Raw genomic sequence first — 17,490 nt, 5'->3', positions numbered from 1 at the left:
CAAACGTACTCGTAGCCATAGTTAGTTGAATATTTGTAGATAACCTTTACTGCTACGAAACAAGGTCTAACATCGGTCACGTGCTTTTTGTACCATCACAGCTTGTTGACATTCCATTCGACAGAGAATGATTGGAGCATTTTTCTCGTCAATTTAGCGTAGAAACACCAATTCGAAAGCCGCGACCGAGACCTACATGACCAAATGCGATTGAATTTTCAAGACCAAACTACACGTACAGATACTGAGAAGTGAGAACATTTGATGTGAAGTATTTGCGACAGAAGATTTTATGTTGTCTGGGGTGTGGTAAAAGTTTAGTAATAGTTATTTACACCAGCGTATGCCAGCGTAGTGCAAGTATTGTCAATTATTTTAGAATAAATAATAAAATGTGAACTGAATATGTTATAAATTTTAATACATAGCTTTACATGACGACAGGGCGGAAAACTTACCTGCAATGACAGTGACAGTGTTACTAGTAGAACTACAATATGCTATAGGAGCATGACTATGCCTACATCATATTCTATTTTTACACACTTTTATTTAGCTTCACTGCGTATACCTTTGTATATATAGTGCTTCAAATCTTGTAACTAAAATTTGAACCACTTCCCGGTATCTGATTCAGTTGAAATTTGGAGTACTGTCGTAATTCCGGTGACAATGCAATAATATGCTAACATGGAGGTGTTCTGATGATGCATACCGGTAGGTAGCCAAAGGAACTCCTCGATGGAAAAACACAAACACACCAAGTTTAGGCTCATTATAAAGGTCTCAAGAAGTACTCGATAGACATGCAAACGAGAAGAAGTACAGTCAGCAATAAAAGTGTGTCACAAAAATTTTTTTTGACAGTTACTTGTTACGGATAAAAATGCCAACACGATTAAAGTTACCTTCATTAATTCTGACACACTTCAATGGGTATAAACAAAGGAAAGTGAAGAAGCATTGACATTACACACCCATACAATAATTTACTATTACTATTCGAACATAATAAAAAGTATCAATATTACTACAAAATTTGTCCCACAACGTGTACAGTTAGCAGCAGATTCATTTACTCGTCCTCATGAAGAACTAAAAACCGGCCAAGTGCGAGTTGGACCCGCGCACCGAGGGTTCCGTACTTTTTAATATTTGTTGTTATATAGCGGCAACAGGAATACATAATCTGTGAAAATTTCAACTGTCTAGCTATCACGGTTCATGAGATACAGCCTTGTGACAGACAGACGGACAGACGGAGTAATAGGGTCCCGTTTTTACCCTTTGGGTACGGAAAATTAATAATCTATTCCCTACAAATAAGAGTTTATTTCAAGCAGCTCTTTCATACCCATCTGTTGCTTTCTGTATTGTGCGTAATTTGTTTAAGCACAATCACAATAGTTAACCCATTTAATGCGCGAGTGCCCGCGTCTTCAGCTCAATAAGGAAGTCCACTCCACTAGCGCTGCACAATCGCTAATGGTCATGATGCTACCATTGTCTTAATAATTAGCTACAATAGACCCTAATTAATTTACTGAATGCTACCTTTGGAGTTTGATACCAATATTTCGTGGTTATAATTTGTGAGGTTTTGCAATGGAGATTAGTGTGGGATAGTGGACTGGTGACTTATTTGAAATACACCATTTCTATAGGCGTTTGTGTATCAAAATGTATATAAGTGTAAGGTCAAAGTTGGTATACCTAGTTGACGGGTGATAAAGTAAGGACGCTAAGCACGAAGAATTCGAATTATAAAAAAAAATTTTTTTTGAAGAAAAATAAATAATATGTATACATTTCTTCACCTTAATCCATTGCAATAAGGTGAAAAAATGTATAAAAATTTATGAACTCGACTGTACGTACACGCCTTAAATCGACCACCCGAGAGTGTCTATGGAACTAGACTGGATCGGTAAATTTTAAAAAGAGTCATCCGAAATCACCAGTTCTCGAAATCTCAAAGTCGCAAATGTAGTATGTAGTCCAGAGTGCTCTATGAAATCGAAGTGTTATTTTGAGAGACTTGACGAGCCGTAATTTTACCTCCAAAGAGCTACATCCGATCCTAGTTAAATTTCAATTATACAAATAAATTCGACACGATTTAGATAAATCATCAACAATGTACCATAAAACCATAATTCTAGCAAATAAAAAACTATGACTATGAATCAATTTCTAAGCTAAGAAATAAATTTTAAAACATTACAAAACAACGTATACATACACATAAATACACACATAAGTATTGATATATTGTATATTAAAAACAATCATATGACAGAAAAAGATAAGGAAGGTGAACAAAATCAGGAAGATGTTTGCATATGTCCTCATAGCGTATAATATATTCAAGATACGTAATTTACGCATTCATGTGTGTGTACTAAATGGACATTAAGAGACTACGTGTGTAATAAAAACTCTTTATTGCTTTTTGCTTTTACTTTCGTCGGTTAACTATATGCTTTTCGCTTCCTTGCATACCAATGAACATTAATTACATGTTTGGATACTTCTGGTTCTGATGGATTTTCCTTTAAGCAGTGATATGTATTTTATGCGAAACTGTTAGTAGAGTAGTATAATTGAAAAAGTTGCTGCTTTAATTAACCACATTGACCCTTTTATGTACGGTTTACTGACAAAGATGTCTGCAGAAGATGATGGGAATGTGGATTTATCGAAGAATGCTCAAAATTAAATAGACAGATAGAATAACTAATGTCAGAGTTTTGGAAATCATGAAAAAGGCTTAGAAGTAGTATCAACAATGAAGAAAAGGAAAGCAGCATATTTTGGACATATATATAGAAACAATAAATACAACCTACTGAAATTAATAATTAAAGGAAAAATTGAAGGTAAGCGTTGTAGCGGTAGAAGGCGCACATCATGAACTGAAAATATAAGAGACTGGTTAAAAGTGAAGAGCATAGATAGACTAATTCGCATGACTGAACATAGAGACATAGACTTAGACATATGGTCGCCGACCTCCTGGACGGAGATGGCACGTGAAGAAGAAGACTGCCAAAGATATCTTATTACTTAGACGAGAAATGCGCCACACAGCACGACACCTTCCATGTTGAATAAATACAAACTTTTGCAATATAGAAATTAATAAAGAAATCTACAGGTACTTGCCTATTTATTTATTTTTTGCTCTACATAAGTTGTACAGTTTTTAAACCTTGATTTTGAACTAATCAAACGGTAAGGTAATATACAGTGTGGAAAAAAATTATGGGCCCTGGAGTGGAAGTACATCATAACACTAAGTTACCTCATTTTACATAAAGAGGACGTTCTTTTATTTAAAAAAAGAAACAATACTGCATTCAGATTTTTTTAAATACGCTTCCCTCGTCCGGGAATCGAACCAACTAAAAATTCTAAAAATACTAAATATGCATGCAATTATATAGATATTTTGTACGACAGACGAGTGTAAGACCTAATGTTTATTGAAGAAACTATCTGGAATAAAATAACAACTTTTTTTTGTCAGTTCGATTCTCAGGCGATACCAGCGAATTAAAAAAAAACTGTAAATGCAGTTTTGATTATTTTTTTAAATTTGATAATGTTTCCTTTAAGTAAAATGAGCTAACTTAAGGTTTTAAGGCACTTTCCCTCCTAATACCAGCCACCATGTTCAACAGAAGGGAAGAGGTGTTGCTTTTTGATATGCGTAAAAAAAGCACAGATAATAGATGGGATATAATATAGTGGGATATAATTTAGGGAAAAGGGTTGGATAATCCACAAAAATTTGTAACTTTCTGCCTTCAACATAAGTCATTAATTCATGCATGTATTCTTTTTGCTATGCTACGTCCATTTAGTATTCGACAAAAGTTACAAAACTAACATGTATACGTACTCGTATTTAGTTGTAGTTTACACATGCACTTAATTATTTAAACGTTTAAGTTAAAGAGACAAATAAAGCTGTCTCCGTGCTAATTTAAACATTTTTCTCACGGTTTTATTATACTTTCCGGTAAAACAAACATTTTACTGTTGTTTCCGAACAAGAATGCTACGGAGTTACCTATGTGCGCCTGATATCAAACTGGGTCAGCGGCTATCAGATCGATAGTTCAGCCAAAGTTATCAAAAGCATTCCAAGGGGAGATTAGAAGAGTTATTACAGGCACACATTTCACCAACATTTGATAAGATAACTGTAGATACTAACACAAATGTGAAAGTGGGGATTGTATAACCGACCTATGTCATCAGATATTATAACTTCGTGACTAATTCACTATAAATACGACTATGGGGATGACGCTTCTCTCTAATTGCTCCTTTCCCCACTTCATTACACTAAAATGAGGTTGGCCGGATTAACGAAGCCATCTACAGAATGAATCCAAAATGGCAGGACGATCTGAAGACGTGTAAAATATAGGGAAAAAAGTCCCTTACTAGTCTCACTTTAAAGTACCTCTAAGTTTACTTAACTTAAGCATTACTTACAAAACCACTTTATCAGTTTGCCGTTTGTTTGTTCAATATTTTGAGTCATCTTATCTATGTGACATTAATTCAGAAAAAATTACGAAAATAAAAGGAGTCCTCGGCGAGCTCTCTTTTTGCTCTTGGTTGCCTTATTAAAGTTATCTTAGCCCCATTGAACAAAATGATCAAACAACTACAATTATACACCGTGATTTCTCCTAAATCTTATGTGTATGTATGTATGTATGTATGTATAAACTCTTCATTGTACAAAGACATAGAACACAAATATGGCACAGAAATAGGCAGTACAAAGGCGAACTTATCCCTTTAAGGGATTTCTTCCAGTTAACCTTTGAGTAGATGAGAATTGATGAAGAACGGTAGACAGATATAGCACTGCGTACAATAGACTAGAGGAAAGTCAATAAATTTATAAAAGAGGGCGAAAATAAATAAAATAAGATAAAAATTTGAAGTAACAGTATAACAAATATATATAATACCTACGTTATATATAATAAACGATGTTCGTAGTTATCGCAGAAACTTTCATCGAGTTAAAACTTTAGCATTTGATGTTCGCTTTCTTCCTAAATGCGTGTTGGTAAATGAAACAATTGCAATAGCGTGTAATGTCTGTAGGCGAGACACGGCGGTGAATACAGCTAGCCCTAGTCCTTTATTATACGAGTTTTTTTTACAAATGAGTTGGTTTTGCTAGAAAATTTAAAAACTCCCTACAAAAATCATCTAATAGTGTACTAGATAGATACACTCTTGGACATTTCTATCACTAAAATTCGGAGTTACTACTTCATATCATCACTAAAGGTTGGAAGGGTTTCCAAATAGTCTCTAACTGTTAGCTGTAGATCTTGCGAAGCCGCACGGCGCCGCCATTTTGAAAAAAAAACCGAAAACTAATCCACAAAAAATATGTTTAATTCTTGAACCTGCTCACAAAATTTCACGACAATCGGTTGAGAAATGGGGACCTTCCTAACGCTCGGTCAATTATTGTCTTTTTACTACAGTGTCTTTAACTGTTCCAGATTGAGAAACCCTGTCAGATCGATTCGCCATATAAGAAGTTCTTTGAGAGATCGGTGCAATGTATATTTCACTAACTATTCATTCTGACTCGTCGTTGTTCACGGTAAGTATATCTAGATTTGCAGAATGCCTTCTCTGTTGTGCGCTGTGGTGCGCGCGCGCAGGAATCCGGCAACAATTAGCGGCGCCCACGGCGGGCCCTGAACTTGTTGCGACAGACAAACTTCGAAATAGTACAAAGTACAGTAAAGTATAACAACAGCAACAGTAGCAGGAAGTACAGTAGTAGTAAATTAGTAGTTATAGTAGTAGTAGTAATCAGTTAGCCGCGACCACGACCAGTGAAACCTGTGTCGAAACGTTGGTAAATAAAGGTAGGTAACTAAATAAATTCGCGATAGATCCGATTGTAAATGTGATTTAATATGTGTTCAAAACGCGAGAGTTTTAAATGTTATATTTCGAAATAGTACCCATGCAGATTTTAGAAAAATTAAATAAAATTGATAATGATAATAAGTTGTTATTATGGTATACAGATGGTTCAAATATTTTGCGTAGGTAAATGTAGGTAATTGCAACTATTAGGATTACAAAGCCGTCAACATCAATTAATCAATCAAAACGGCCGGTCATTCTAACCACAATGCCGGATATACCATAAGTGCCGACAACTAACAAACACCCAGAAATATAATTAAAAATAATGAAACTACTTTCTGTAGACACTTCAAAAATGTGTCTACAGAAAGTAGGCAATTGAAACGCCCATGATTCTGACCTGGTTAATTTGCAAAAAGAATTAATTTGGCGGGGCTTGACCGTAAAAAGCCGGATAAGTACTCAAGCAAATATACAAATAACAGGAAAAATAGATATTATGTAGGTTATGTTAAAATTTACAAAAACAATTATTTTACTGACACGATCATAGGACACTGAGCACATGTTATATTATAACTACTGGAAATATTTGAAATGCAATTTTATTTTGTGATATTTATGGCTCGGGACTCTCGGGAGCAGTTGGTTACCTAAGGACTGCATGTCATAACATACAAATTTATTTCTTGATCTATTAATCAGATATTCATGAGACCGGGTCAACCGTTTCAAATAAATTAGGCTTATTTACAGTTAAAATAAAACCGTGGCAATATGGTGAGAATACGGTACCAAACCCAATTGTAATCACAATTAGTTCACGCCATAAAACATCACAACAATAAAGCGCTAAATGGTATATTGTACACTTCTAATCTCTAATTAGATTTTTATAGCTTTCAACTAAAATGTAATCACATGTAAATGTTCTGAGAAACTGTATAATTTCAAGTCATTTGTATGCGGCGACAATGCAAGCGTAGGATGCCTGTCGCAGAAGCTTGTGCAACTTGTGTCTAAACCGTAAAAGCATTCCATTGTGAAATCGTACCAGGTGGCTGAAGGAGTCGAGAATCTAGACCTAGTTGATCAAAAACCTGCCGTAATCCTACACTTAGAGCCCTACGCTACGGTGCCTACGATAAATGATACAGGTACAGGTAAAATTTACATTCCCTATACCGTAACGCCATCTAGCGGTACCCGTGAACAACGCATCGATTAGTAAGCGTGCAGTTACATCATAGTACGACAGCATGCTAACAGATGGCGCCACGCGTATGAAAACATTACGACAGTTTTGCGCTAACTGACGTAGTGTAGTAGTATGCCACCTTTTAAATACAGATTGCTTTGAACATAAGTTTTTTTATTGGTACATCTCACAAACGACTGTATCATATCATATCTGTTGTTAACGTTTGTGATATGTAAAAATTATACGTGTTAAACATCATCAATCATGCATCTTACCTTGGTCGTTCTCAGTTTCTTTAGGGGTCTTCTGCCACTGGTGCCGCACCTTCTGCGACCAGCTGATCGGACTTTTTCTTCCGCGACTTCTCTCTCGCACACTGTAATAAACATTCATTGAGAATTAATGATATGTGGTCACCAGTCATCAGTTTTTACTATGGATGGTTGAGTTTTTCTAATGTTGGCATATGTAAGTATTGCTAAAATAACGTCAACCTAATTCGAGAACTGATGTGGTACTGAGCCGGTCGCTTAGGTAGGTATATCTTGCTCTGATAAGAGTGTTTACTTTTCTCTTTGGGACGCAGAGTGTGACTTATTAGCGTCATATTCTTGCACATTTTTTGGCACATTGACGCATTTTTATTATTCAGTAAATCTAGATGCCTGACTCGAATTCGACAGATGACCTACGTTATTTAAAGTGTTGTAAGATTGTGTATGGATTATTCGAAAATTAAGGTGCAGGAGATCCCAACTGGGATTCCCAGGGTTTTTTTTATAATAATAGGACAGGATTTATGTATGAGAGGACATGTTCATCATCAAACGACATTTGCCCTTGAAAGCCACCAGACGCTATTGAATTATAACTAAATAATCCCGCAGATCAGTACAAAATCTAATTTTGATAAGGTCAGACTATGAACTTGAGTGTGACCAGTATAATACTTACATAATGATCTTCTGTTCATCGGTTCTCTCCTCGTCTGACACGTCGACCCAGTCGTCACTGCGATCGCTCCTGTCGCTGACACTCGTCTCGCTGCTCGGCACTTGAAAAGCGACTTCTTGACCATTGTAACTCATCACAGATCTCTGCCCGTATATACTATTAGTCTTCTGCTCACTCGAAATCGTTGACTGACTTATATTGGACATATTATCGAACGACAACCGCTTATGGACAGTAGACGCTAATTGTTTCCTAAGATTATTTCTCAGTTTTACCATACTTGGGCTGTTCGGGATGCTTTCATAGCAATGCGATAAAGAATTTGCGTCAGCGTGCTTGATTGTATCATAGATGTTCTCAGAATCGTTGTAAGTCGTGTAGTCGGAGGCGTAGGAATGTCTTTTCCTATCCGTGGGACTGCTTTCTTCAGACTTGGGAGCTCTCGCGGGGATTCGCTCGTATATTCTGTCGGAGCCGATCTTTTCGTAGCTGACAGTGGATGTGCCGCTCACAGATTTGGAGACTTCGTAGTTTTTGTTAGCTTTCGGTTGGTAGGGCTGGTATTTTTCAGCTATTTGTATTCCGGAGCTGGAGGTAACACAGTAGGGTTTGATTGGCGACTTGCAGTATTCATAACCGTCGTCACTGTCTCCGTCGCCTCTAGTTCTCTCTTCTAACTGCGAATCGCACAGCTCGTAACTATGCAAACTACTCTCGTCGCCTTCAGGATGCGATCTCATTTCTAAAAGACATTGATAAATATTTTCTCCCGTGTCATCTTTCTTCTTTTCTATCGGCTCTTCTTTAGGGATTTCAGGTAGAGGGCAGTTTATTTTTGAAACTCTATCCAACGTTCTAACAGGTATTATGACTACGTTTTCAGTGTCTCTTGGTTCTAAGATTTCATAGTCGTCCTCAACAACGACGTCTTTTTTAGGTTTCGACGTAAATCCCACTAAAACTTCTTTGTTATAAGCCTCAACTAAGTTACTTTCAAAGTCTGAATTAGACTCATTAGTAGGATTAGTTCTAGTCTCTTCGTTAGTTTGCGAAATAGTTACTACACTATTAGGAGATTCTTTAGTAGATATGAAAACCTCTGGACATGATTCCGCCGTTTCATTAAGACTGCAGCTATAAAAACTGTACGGACTTTCAGACACAGATTTTTCAGAATCCGAATAAAGTATACTACTTTTCCGCCGCCAAAGAAATGATTCGTTAGGAGTTATACTATTATTAACATCTTGCACTTTTTCTTCCACTTTACTATCAGGCGATGCTACACTCTCTGGTTCTGGGTTAATCAATGTCATAGAACTCTCACTGACATCCTCTTGAATTATTTCCACAATCTTTAAAGGTAGTTTTTCGGAATGTATGTAGTTAGTTTTATACTTATTTTTATCATAAAGAGATTCTTTTCTTTTGAGATTTTCTGCGATTGGTGTTTTGACGTTTACTGGTTTTGGAGGTAGTTCCGAAGGAGCCGGTTTTATAATCTTAATTTTAGGAACACCGTCCTTTACCACAATGTTTTTCGTTAAAACTAAAGTTGATTTCTTTTCAGGTACTTTTGGTTTCTCTTTAGGCATGGGTAAAGGTTTTTGGGGTTTCGCAGGTGGTCTTTTTAGTGTGTTATTAGTTGAATTTGTTTGCGCAATGATTTCGCACTCAAATTTCTTAATAACATTTTTAACTACATTGCTCTCCGTTGGTTTTCTTTCTTTAGGGGGTTCGACGTCTTTACTGCTTGTTTTTTTGGGTGATCCATCTACGGAATCAGAGCCACTCTGTTCACTAGAATTGGAGTACTTTAATCTTTTCTTAGGCGATTTTGGTATTTTGGTGTTATCGGATTTTGAGCGGATTATACGCATTTTGGCTGATTCAGAGACGTGTTTGTCAATGGAATCCATACTAGAGCACCTTCGTCTACTATTGCGTTTCCTTGAGCCTCGTCGTTGACGTACTACTATTTTTATATTTGGGCTTGAAAGTGTCGAAGACGGTGTGGAGCTGTTACTTGCAGAACATCGAGCCGCTTGCACATCTATTGTTTTAGCCAATGGTTTTTTCGTGCCTCTGATCGGTTCATTAACTACTAGATCATTAAACTTTTTAGTCAATTCCGTAACTTTGCTGCTTGTGATAGTTACCGTCTTCGAAACAGGAGCTCGTCGGTAAGAGCTCCCAGCGTTTTTAATTTTAAAGCTCACTTTCCTTTGCTGTTGTTCCACAAGTTTTTTGATATTTGGAGATATGTCTTTTGGTGAAACAGTTTCCCTCATTTTGAACTGATTGACAGCTTGCTTGAAATCTTTGCCTCCGCCGGTGCTCCTCGAATCCTCGCTTTCTGTTGTGATTGCAATCTGAGCATAATGCAATGTAACTTCTTCTTTCTTGATTTCTTTTCTAGGCGGCATCGTTTGCGAGTTTACTGTGGAGTTTAAGAACGCCTGCTTTGCGTCATTGATGGACTTCATTCTTTCGGAGATCGGCGGCTGGAGGGGCACGGAGTACACGCATTTGTCGGTTTTTTGGTTGTCCTTTATCGCCATGCTTGCGTCCGGTAGGATGAAGTTCATCAAATCACTGATGGTCCTGTGTTCCTTTTCGAGCTTGATCGACGGTATCAAGTTGGTCTTGGGTAAAGGTTCCCCTTCCATTAGACCGTTCAATAACATTTGTGATGGATGTCTCTGACTGCTTTTCTACGTCATCTGAAACAACAACAAAAAATTAAACAACTGTGTAGTTGTAATGTAACTATACTATCATTTTATTGTCGATTGAGGTAAAATCCCTCACAATTATAAAATGTGAATGTTGAAAGATAACTGTCGCCAATAAACCTACTTTATGTGTGGAAACAGATCGTTGATTGCGAGCGAAAGTACGCGTTCTTTGGCAGATAAGTTTCCTCAGTAACGGACAGACTGACGTTGGGATTGCTAGTATTATTGTCTCTGACGTTCCCACGAGATCGCGATTACGATAGAGCTTGTATTCTTGTACCGTGTTGTACATTATGTTGGTGCTTTTTATAGGGCTTGCAAAATTGTCGTTTGGAAAATTCCAGTCCTTTTATTGTGCTCTATTGTGTTATTTTATTAGTTGCATTTAATTACCTCAAGCTAATTTGAATGATAATAACATGCATTCTGTGACGCGTGATAAAGCATAAAGAAAACAAAGCAGTATGGATGGAGACGCGCGATTTCTTGCATGACGATATGTTATGTTATTGCCATATATTATAACACTTCAATCTTATGTTTTGATAGGATTGATTAATATAAACTTTCAAATGTGTAGATCGATTTATTACATCAGAAAATTATTCATAAATAGGAAATGAATATATGTATGAGTATACCATTGTGCCAGGCTCAAGGCCTCCTCCCTTTCCTTTCGTTCGTTTCAGTTTTGTGCTACATCTAGCCAGTCTTTCAAAAAGGAGACGGAAAGTTCAACTTATAGGGCACACACTTCATGGTTGTGTACGAGTTTGAACTGTGGTTACATATAAAGAGTACGTCTATCTGTACAGTTACATCAGCTTGACAGCATTGGCTTCCCTTGAATGCGGCTGACCCTGGTTATCTTGGTCGACGAGCGTGTGTTAGCATCCTTCTTAAACGCATAAAATCAAATTTCGAAATTAAAAGGGTAGTAGCTGATTTTGAAAATGACGGTAAGGCGGCCAGGGCTCGGAACCGGTATTTTTAAAAAAACCCCGAAATAGCCCAATATTTTGAATTATTTTATGCTCATTACGTAGGACTGAATCATGTACTTAGGAAACAATTTTGCATTATTGAAACATCCCATTAAAAATGAAATTATAAACAAAAGAACGAAAAAGAACGTAATAATACCGGTATTTTTGTATGGAGCAAATACCGGTTTCCGACCCCTGCAGGCGGCCATTGGACGATCGGAGCTGAACTCAACAGTCGATACGGTGGTTACGTATTTTTAAAGAAAAATCAATGTAATGGAGTACTAAATCAAAATACAAGCCACGGATTTAAAGAGGATTTGTCTTATTTAATCAAGGACCGCTAATACGTGGGGATACGAAACGAACCCTAGATTCCACGGGAATAGTAGATTGTTAACCAAGGGATGAAAGGCACTCATGCCTTTGGACAAAAGGAAATGATGCCTTTCACCCAAGTCAAACACTACTTTTCATTTCGAATACGAGCAAACTAAAATGCATGAGTTTTTTTTTTTCATTACATTTTTATAGTATTTCTTAAGGGTAGACTTATATTGACCGGGATATAGACCGTGATTACCTTTTGTATTATTTGTGAGCTCCCGATATTTCAACGCAGTTACATGCATCATGTTCACGGGTTCATATCCCGGTCAATATAAGTCTAGTGAAACTAACCGTAAATCATTCAAAACTCTAATTTCTTAAGGGTACTTTCAGTTAACAATTTAGGCAAAAGTACCGTTATTTATGGAATGGAGACACGTATCATTTTCTGCACATCTTTTAGAACAACAATGACCCTCTTTCAGAGTACGAGAAATGAAAAGTATCTACTAGTCCAGCTCTATTTCCCAAGAATGCCAACAGCCCTTAGGTCGTACGTGACGTGGTAGCATCGTGTGCTTATGCGCAAGAGTGCAAGTGGGGTCAGTCGTGATCAGCTTTCACTGGGACACTGTCAGGTGTTTAATGGGGAAAAAGCATAGTCGTAGACATGTCAATTAAATGGCAACGTGTTTATAATATAAAGTAGAATTGTAACAATTTAATTAACCAAAGAATATTTTATTACCCTTACCGGACTTCTGTTTCCTTTTAATAAAATTATACACAACGATACGTAATACTAAGTAAAATAAACATTACTATACAAATATCGTACCAAATGTGTCCAGTGTTTATAAATGTAACACCGTTGCACAACAAAGCATGAGCACAGAGTAACAATACACAGAAAGAGTACTCAATAAAAAGACAATAATATGCCAATGTAGAAACGAAAAAAAATGCCATCGACAAAAAAAAAATAGCACAGCTGGATGTCATGTGGATGGAGGATATGGATGCAGGAATATCAAAACAAATGAAAAGTTATCGGTTTTTGCTCTTCCGAAAGATAAGTACCTAGACATTTTCAATATTACGTAACCCTACTGTTATTATTTTAACGATAGTTCAAAGCTACAATGGTACTATTTATTTTTTGAAAGATGTAATGTTTTTAACGACAGAATTATAGTTACATATCTACCTTACCTTATTTGAAATAGGGAAGTAAGTAACTTTTAAGGTATTTTGGTACATGTTTATTATGACGTCAGTAAGTAAGTACCTGCTTACTGCTATTTAAAAATATTATGTCCTGGTTATATCGAATTATAATTATCTCTGCATTCATGTTTTCAATATTTTCTTTATTGTGTAACGTAAATCTATCTGGTTTAAACCACACAAAGTTTTACAACTGATTCTTGCTAAGTTAATTGCGTGATTTATAAAACGGCGTAAACACACAAGTTTAACAACAGAACACTTAAAGAAGAAAAACAAACATTAAACATTACATAAAAGTAAAACAATTGTAAATTAATGATTAAAATACACAATTTATGATATAGATTTTGTTTTAAGTCACTCCGCTGTTTAAGTAGGTACTAATTTGTTAAATCATTTCTAAGCGTCGGCAACCCTAGCGTTGTGCAGGTGCGCGCGGCAAGTTGAAGGTCACTCCATTGTATTTTTGCGTAGGCATCAAAACGGTAGGTATTTGCGTTTTCTTTGAGAGATAAGTATCTGTTCGTAAGAACTATTATATAATCTGTGATAATACACTGAAAGCTAGGGTTTATTTCAACTGCCCTGAGAAATGTCAAAGTTTATACCTACACACAAGCTTGTGCTTATTTAGCTAGTAATATTATTTTAATTGAATTATGGATTCCAACAACACTATTAACTCTTTAAAGCCTATTTCAGATCATTATAGTAATTTAAATTTAATTTTGACACAAAATCAATGCACGTTAATGTATTTAAGAGAGATCTAGTTAGTTTCCTATTGCCCCTATTGGGATTTGACACTATGTGATTAAGCCTAGAGTTTGATTAGGTTAGAAGTGAAACTAGCAGCGCAGCACAGTTTGAGGCAGGTAATAGAGAAACATGATAATGACATGTTTACACTTTTGCAAATTACTCCATTGTAATAAGGCGAAAAATTAAAACATATCTTTGACGTCGACTTTACCAATACCAATCTCTTTGCCACAACAATGCTGCACCGAAACTGCATGCTACAACATTTACGACGTCTGTTAGGAATAGTAGATACTGTAGATAGGTACAGTAAAGTAAGTAAATGAAGTACAGTACTTAACTAATAGTTAACAACAGGCGGTCATATCGCTAAAATCGATCTGTCCCAGACAACTTTTGGCACATCTGCGTCTTTTTGTTCTGTGGTATGCGCGTGCGCTGATTTCCGCTCAACATTACGCGGAATGGGCGCCGTCGCTTCAGGCTCACGCAAAACTCTAGAAAGTCCGTACGTGACAGAAAGCAAAACAAAACATTACATCTTACAATTCAATATGTAATGCCGGCAATGCCGGCACACTTAGGTGCGATCGACTTCGTTGATTGTTACGATGTCAGGAATGCGACAAAATGCCGCGGTAAGTACAACTACGCCGCCGTAGAACTCAATCTGACTGTGGTTGGCTTTAATCACGCCTAAATGGCTATGGAAAAATCATAATTTTCTCAACATTACCTACCACGCCAAGCATAGCCAAAAACAGTGATTTTATACCAAAGAGCCGGCTATGTCATTCCTAATAATGGCAGAAAGGCGACCATTATAAGGAATTATAAGGAAAAGGAAAGGAATACATAAATAAATATTAGGGGACAATTAGGGGCCAATCTTCCAAAGATCGACCTAGCCCCAAACTTAGCAAAGCTTTTAATATGGGTACTACGCGACGAAATAGATACATACATATTTACAGTTTGTCAAAGGACTGTCTCATTTCAAACATAGACGAGAATCATACTATCTTTGTCTTACACTAGTCTAGTACCCAAAAGAAAAGGATGAGTATAGTTTTTTTTGTTCTTATTTACTGACAATTTGGTTTGACCAACTATAGATACATATATAACATCTAGAACTCGGGAACAAATATTCGTGATAGTAGAGACACAAATAAATGCCCTTACCGGAATTCGAACCTGGGACCTCCTGCTTCGTAGGCAGGGTCGTATGTTAGTTGTGGAGAAGCTAATTTGTTTTTATTTGCGACTTCATTTTGATGCCATACCTAAATATGAATAGATCTAATAAATAAAACAGCATTTGTTAAATATTTGTGTAACCAAATCACTCTAGGAAATCCGCTAACAACACAATGAAGGTTTAACATTTATGTTTTAACCCCGACAGGGATTAACTTCCGAAAAGCATGTCGGAAGGTAAGGCGGACGATGCAAATGATAAATGTAACTCATTTTAATGAAGTAAAACTGTACGAGTAAACGAACATATTAGAGCTAGATTGAAAATAGTTGCGAGCAAAACTGTAAACAATAACAATTTAAGTTTAGAACTACAACAAATGAAACCAACTATATAGGTAGACCCACAGAAAAAAACCAACAACCTACTTTAAAAAAAATGTTATACCACATCAGGCCATGAAGCATGAATCTTGAAACGGGATCTATCAAAAGTTATTCTGTGTGAGTTTTGTGACCAACATATGCAATTCACAAGTATGATGGCTAAAGGTAGAAAAATCTCCCCGATTATATCGAATAAGTGCCAGTTGCACCATCCGCACTTGACAGACTGATCAACGTCACCCGGCGCGCCGCGGCGGTTTACTATGAAACTTTGCATACAGTAAAATTTTGCGAACTCTAACGATGACAAACAGTTTGGTGCAACCGACCCTAAGTATATTCGTATTTGTGATGCAAATGTAAAAAAAGCACAATAGTACGTAAACTTTGCCGATAAGCAACTTAACAATCCGAATCAATAGAAGAAAGTCCACAAACTGGCACACAAACCCATATAGCCAACAAATACCACATTTTAAATTCAAACAGCGATTTCCGAATGCCGAGAAATTCCCTAAACGTGTAAAGTGAAGCTTGGTCAGTTCATAACTGTACTTGTAACGGTATTGACCGTTGGACTGATGAAAGAAGAACATTATTTGTTGTAATTGATGATAATGATGATCAAACCACGGGTCTGATTGATCCAACGGGTTAATTGAAGCGGTTAATTATTTGGATGCGATGATTGAGTCAATGATCGAACGGTTCAGGTTGACAGAGATCACAGTTGGCGTAGAATAAGAATACTCACTAAAGAAATTACGAAAACAAGATTAGTTGTAGTTTTTTCTCATTCATTCTTGTACAGATACATCTACATTTCGCGCCCTATAAATTCAAAAAGTTCAACTGCAGCTGCACTAAGATAAGAATCTATGTATCTATAGATTAATTTAAATATTGATTTATTGTTATTTTTTTACAATGCAAAAATTATGAATCTTATTTGCACTAAAACAATTATTGCGTCAAGGTTTACAACGAAGAATATACGAGTATATCTAATGTTATCATCATCATCGTCATCATTTTAGCCTCCAGTAGCCCACTGCTGAGCATAGGCCTCTCTTCGGCCTCCTACGAGTCCTGGGCTAGTCTCATCAACAGAACTGCCTTGAGATTATCCGTATGTTAATAATGTTACATACTCAACTAATGCTAATGTTATACATATAGTTATCACGCCATTCACATCTAAAAATAAGAACAAACATAATTGTTCGACTAAAATGTGACAACACTAATTATCTAAACACTTATAAATATAGGTAAGCATTTAAAAAAAACACTTTCACACTTGACCACTTAATTACTTATGCTTACAAAAACAAGAAGTAATAACTCCTCGTGTATGCTAATAATTCTTTTGTGTACAACTCTTTATGGCAGAGAGAAAATGAACACTTAGTATGCTACTGCATGTGTCTAGAATTACAAATGACAATAATATAAGCTGTTTGACCGAGCGCCTTTGAAAATGACCCTAATTACTGCTGCAAACAGTCGTGACTCGGCGAAAAGTGTCAATTAGTGCGAATATTTATACATCTTGACTTACTGACAAACTTAAGTAGCTCAAAGAAATTACACTCTCATCCACTATTATTGCTCTAATCTATGTCAAAGGCAAATGCATCGATTTCTAGAAGAGCCAAAATTTTAGACACGAAAATCATTGGGCGCTATTATGCACATACAATTACATGTCCATCGAGAGAACATTTAAATATTTTATGTTTTTTAGCCCCTCTTATTAGAAGCGTTAACTGCTGCA

The 17,490-nt window shown here is 36.4% G+C and overlaps 1 protein-coding gene across 1 annotated transcript in view; it reads right to left on the bottom strand.

Annotated features, from left to right (window-relative positions):
- Positions 1-10,803, bottom strand: part of LOC134742221 (uncharacterized) — an 81,351-nt gene extending 70,548 nt beyond the window's left edge. The window contains exons 1-2 of the mRNA XM_063675238.1: positions 8,081-10,803; positions 7,402-7,502 (exon numbers count right to left, since the gene is read on the bottom strand). Of these exons, the coding sequence (XP_063531308.1) occupies positions 7,402-7,502; positions 8,081-10,767 (2,788 nt within the window). The 5' untranslated portion in view covers positions 10,768-10,803. The remainder of the gene's footprint in view (positions 1-7,401; positions 7,503-8,080) is intronic.
- Between the last annotated feature and the right edge of the window lie 6,687 nt (positions 10,804-17,490).

Source organism: Cydia strobilella, chromosome 6, assembly GCF_947568885.1.
Source record: "Cydia strobilella chromosome 6, ilCydStro3.1, whole genome shotgun sequence".
Taxonomy (NCBI): Eukaryota; Metazoa; Arthropoda; class Insecta; order Lepidoptera; family Tortricidae; genus Cydia; species Cydia strobilella.
Note: the sequence above shows the minus strand (reverse complement) of the source record. Positions and strands in the feature narration are given on the sequence as shown.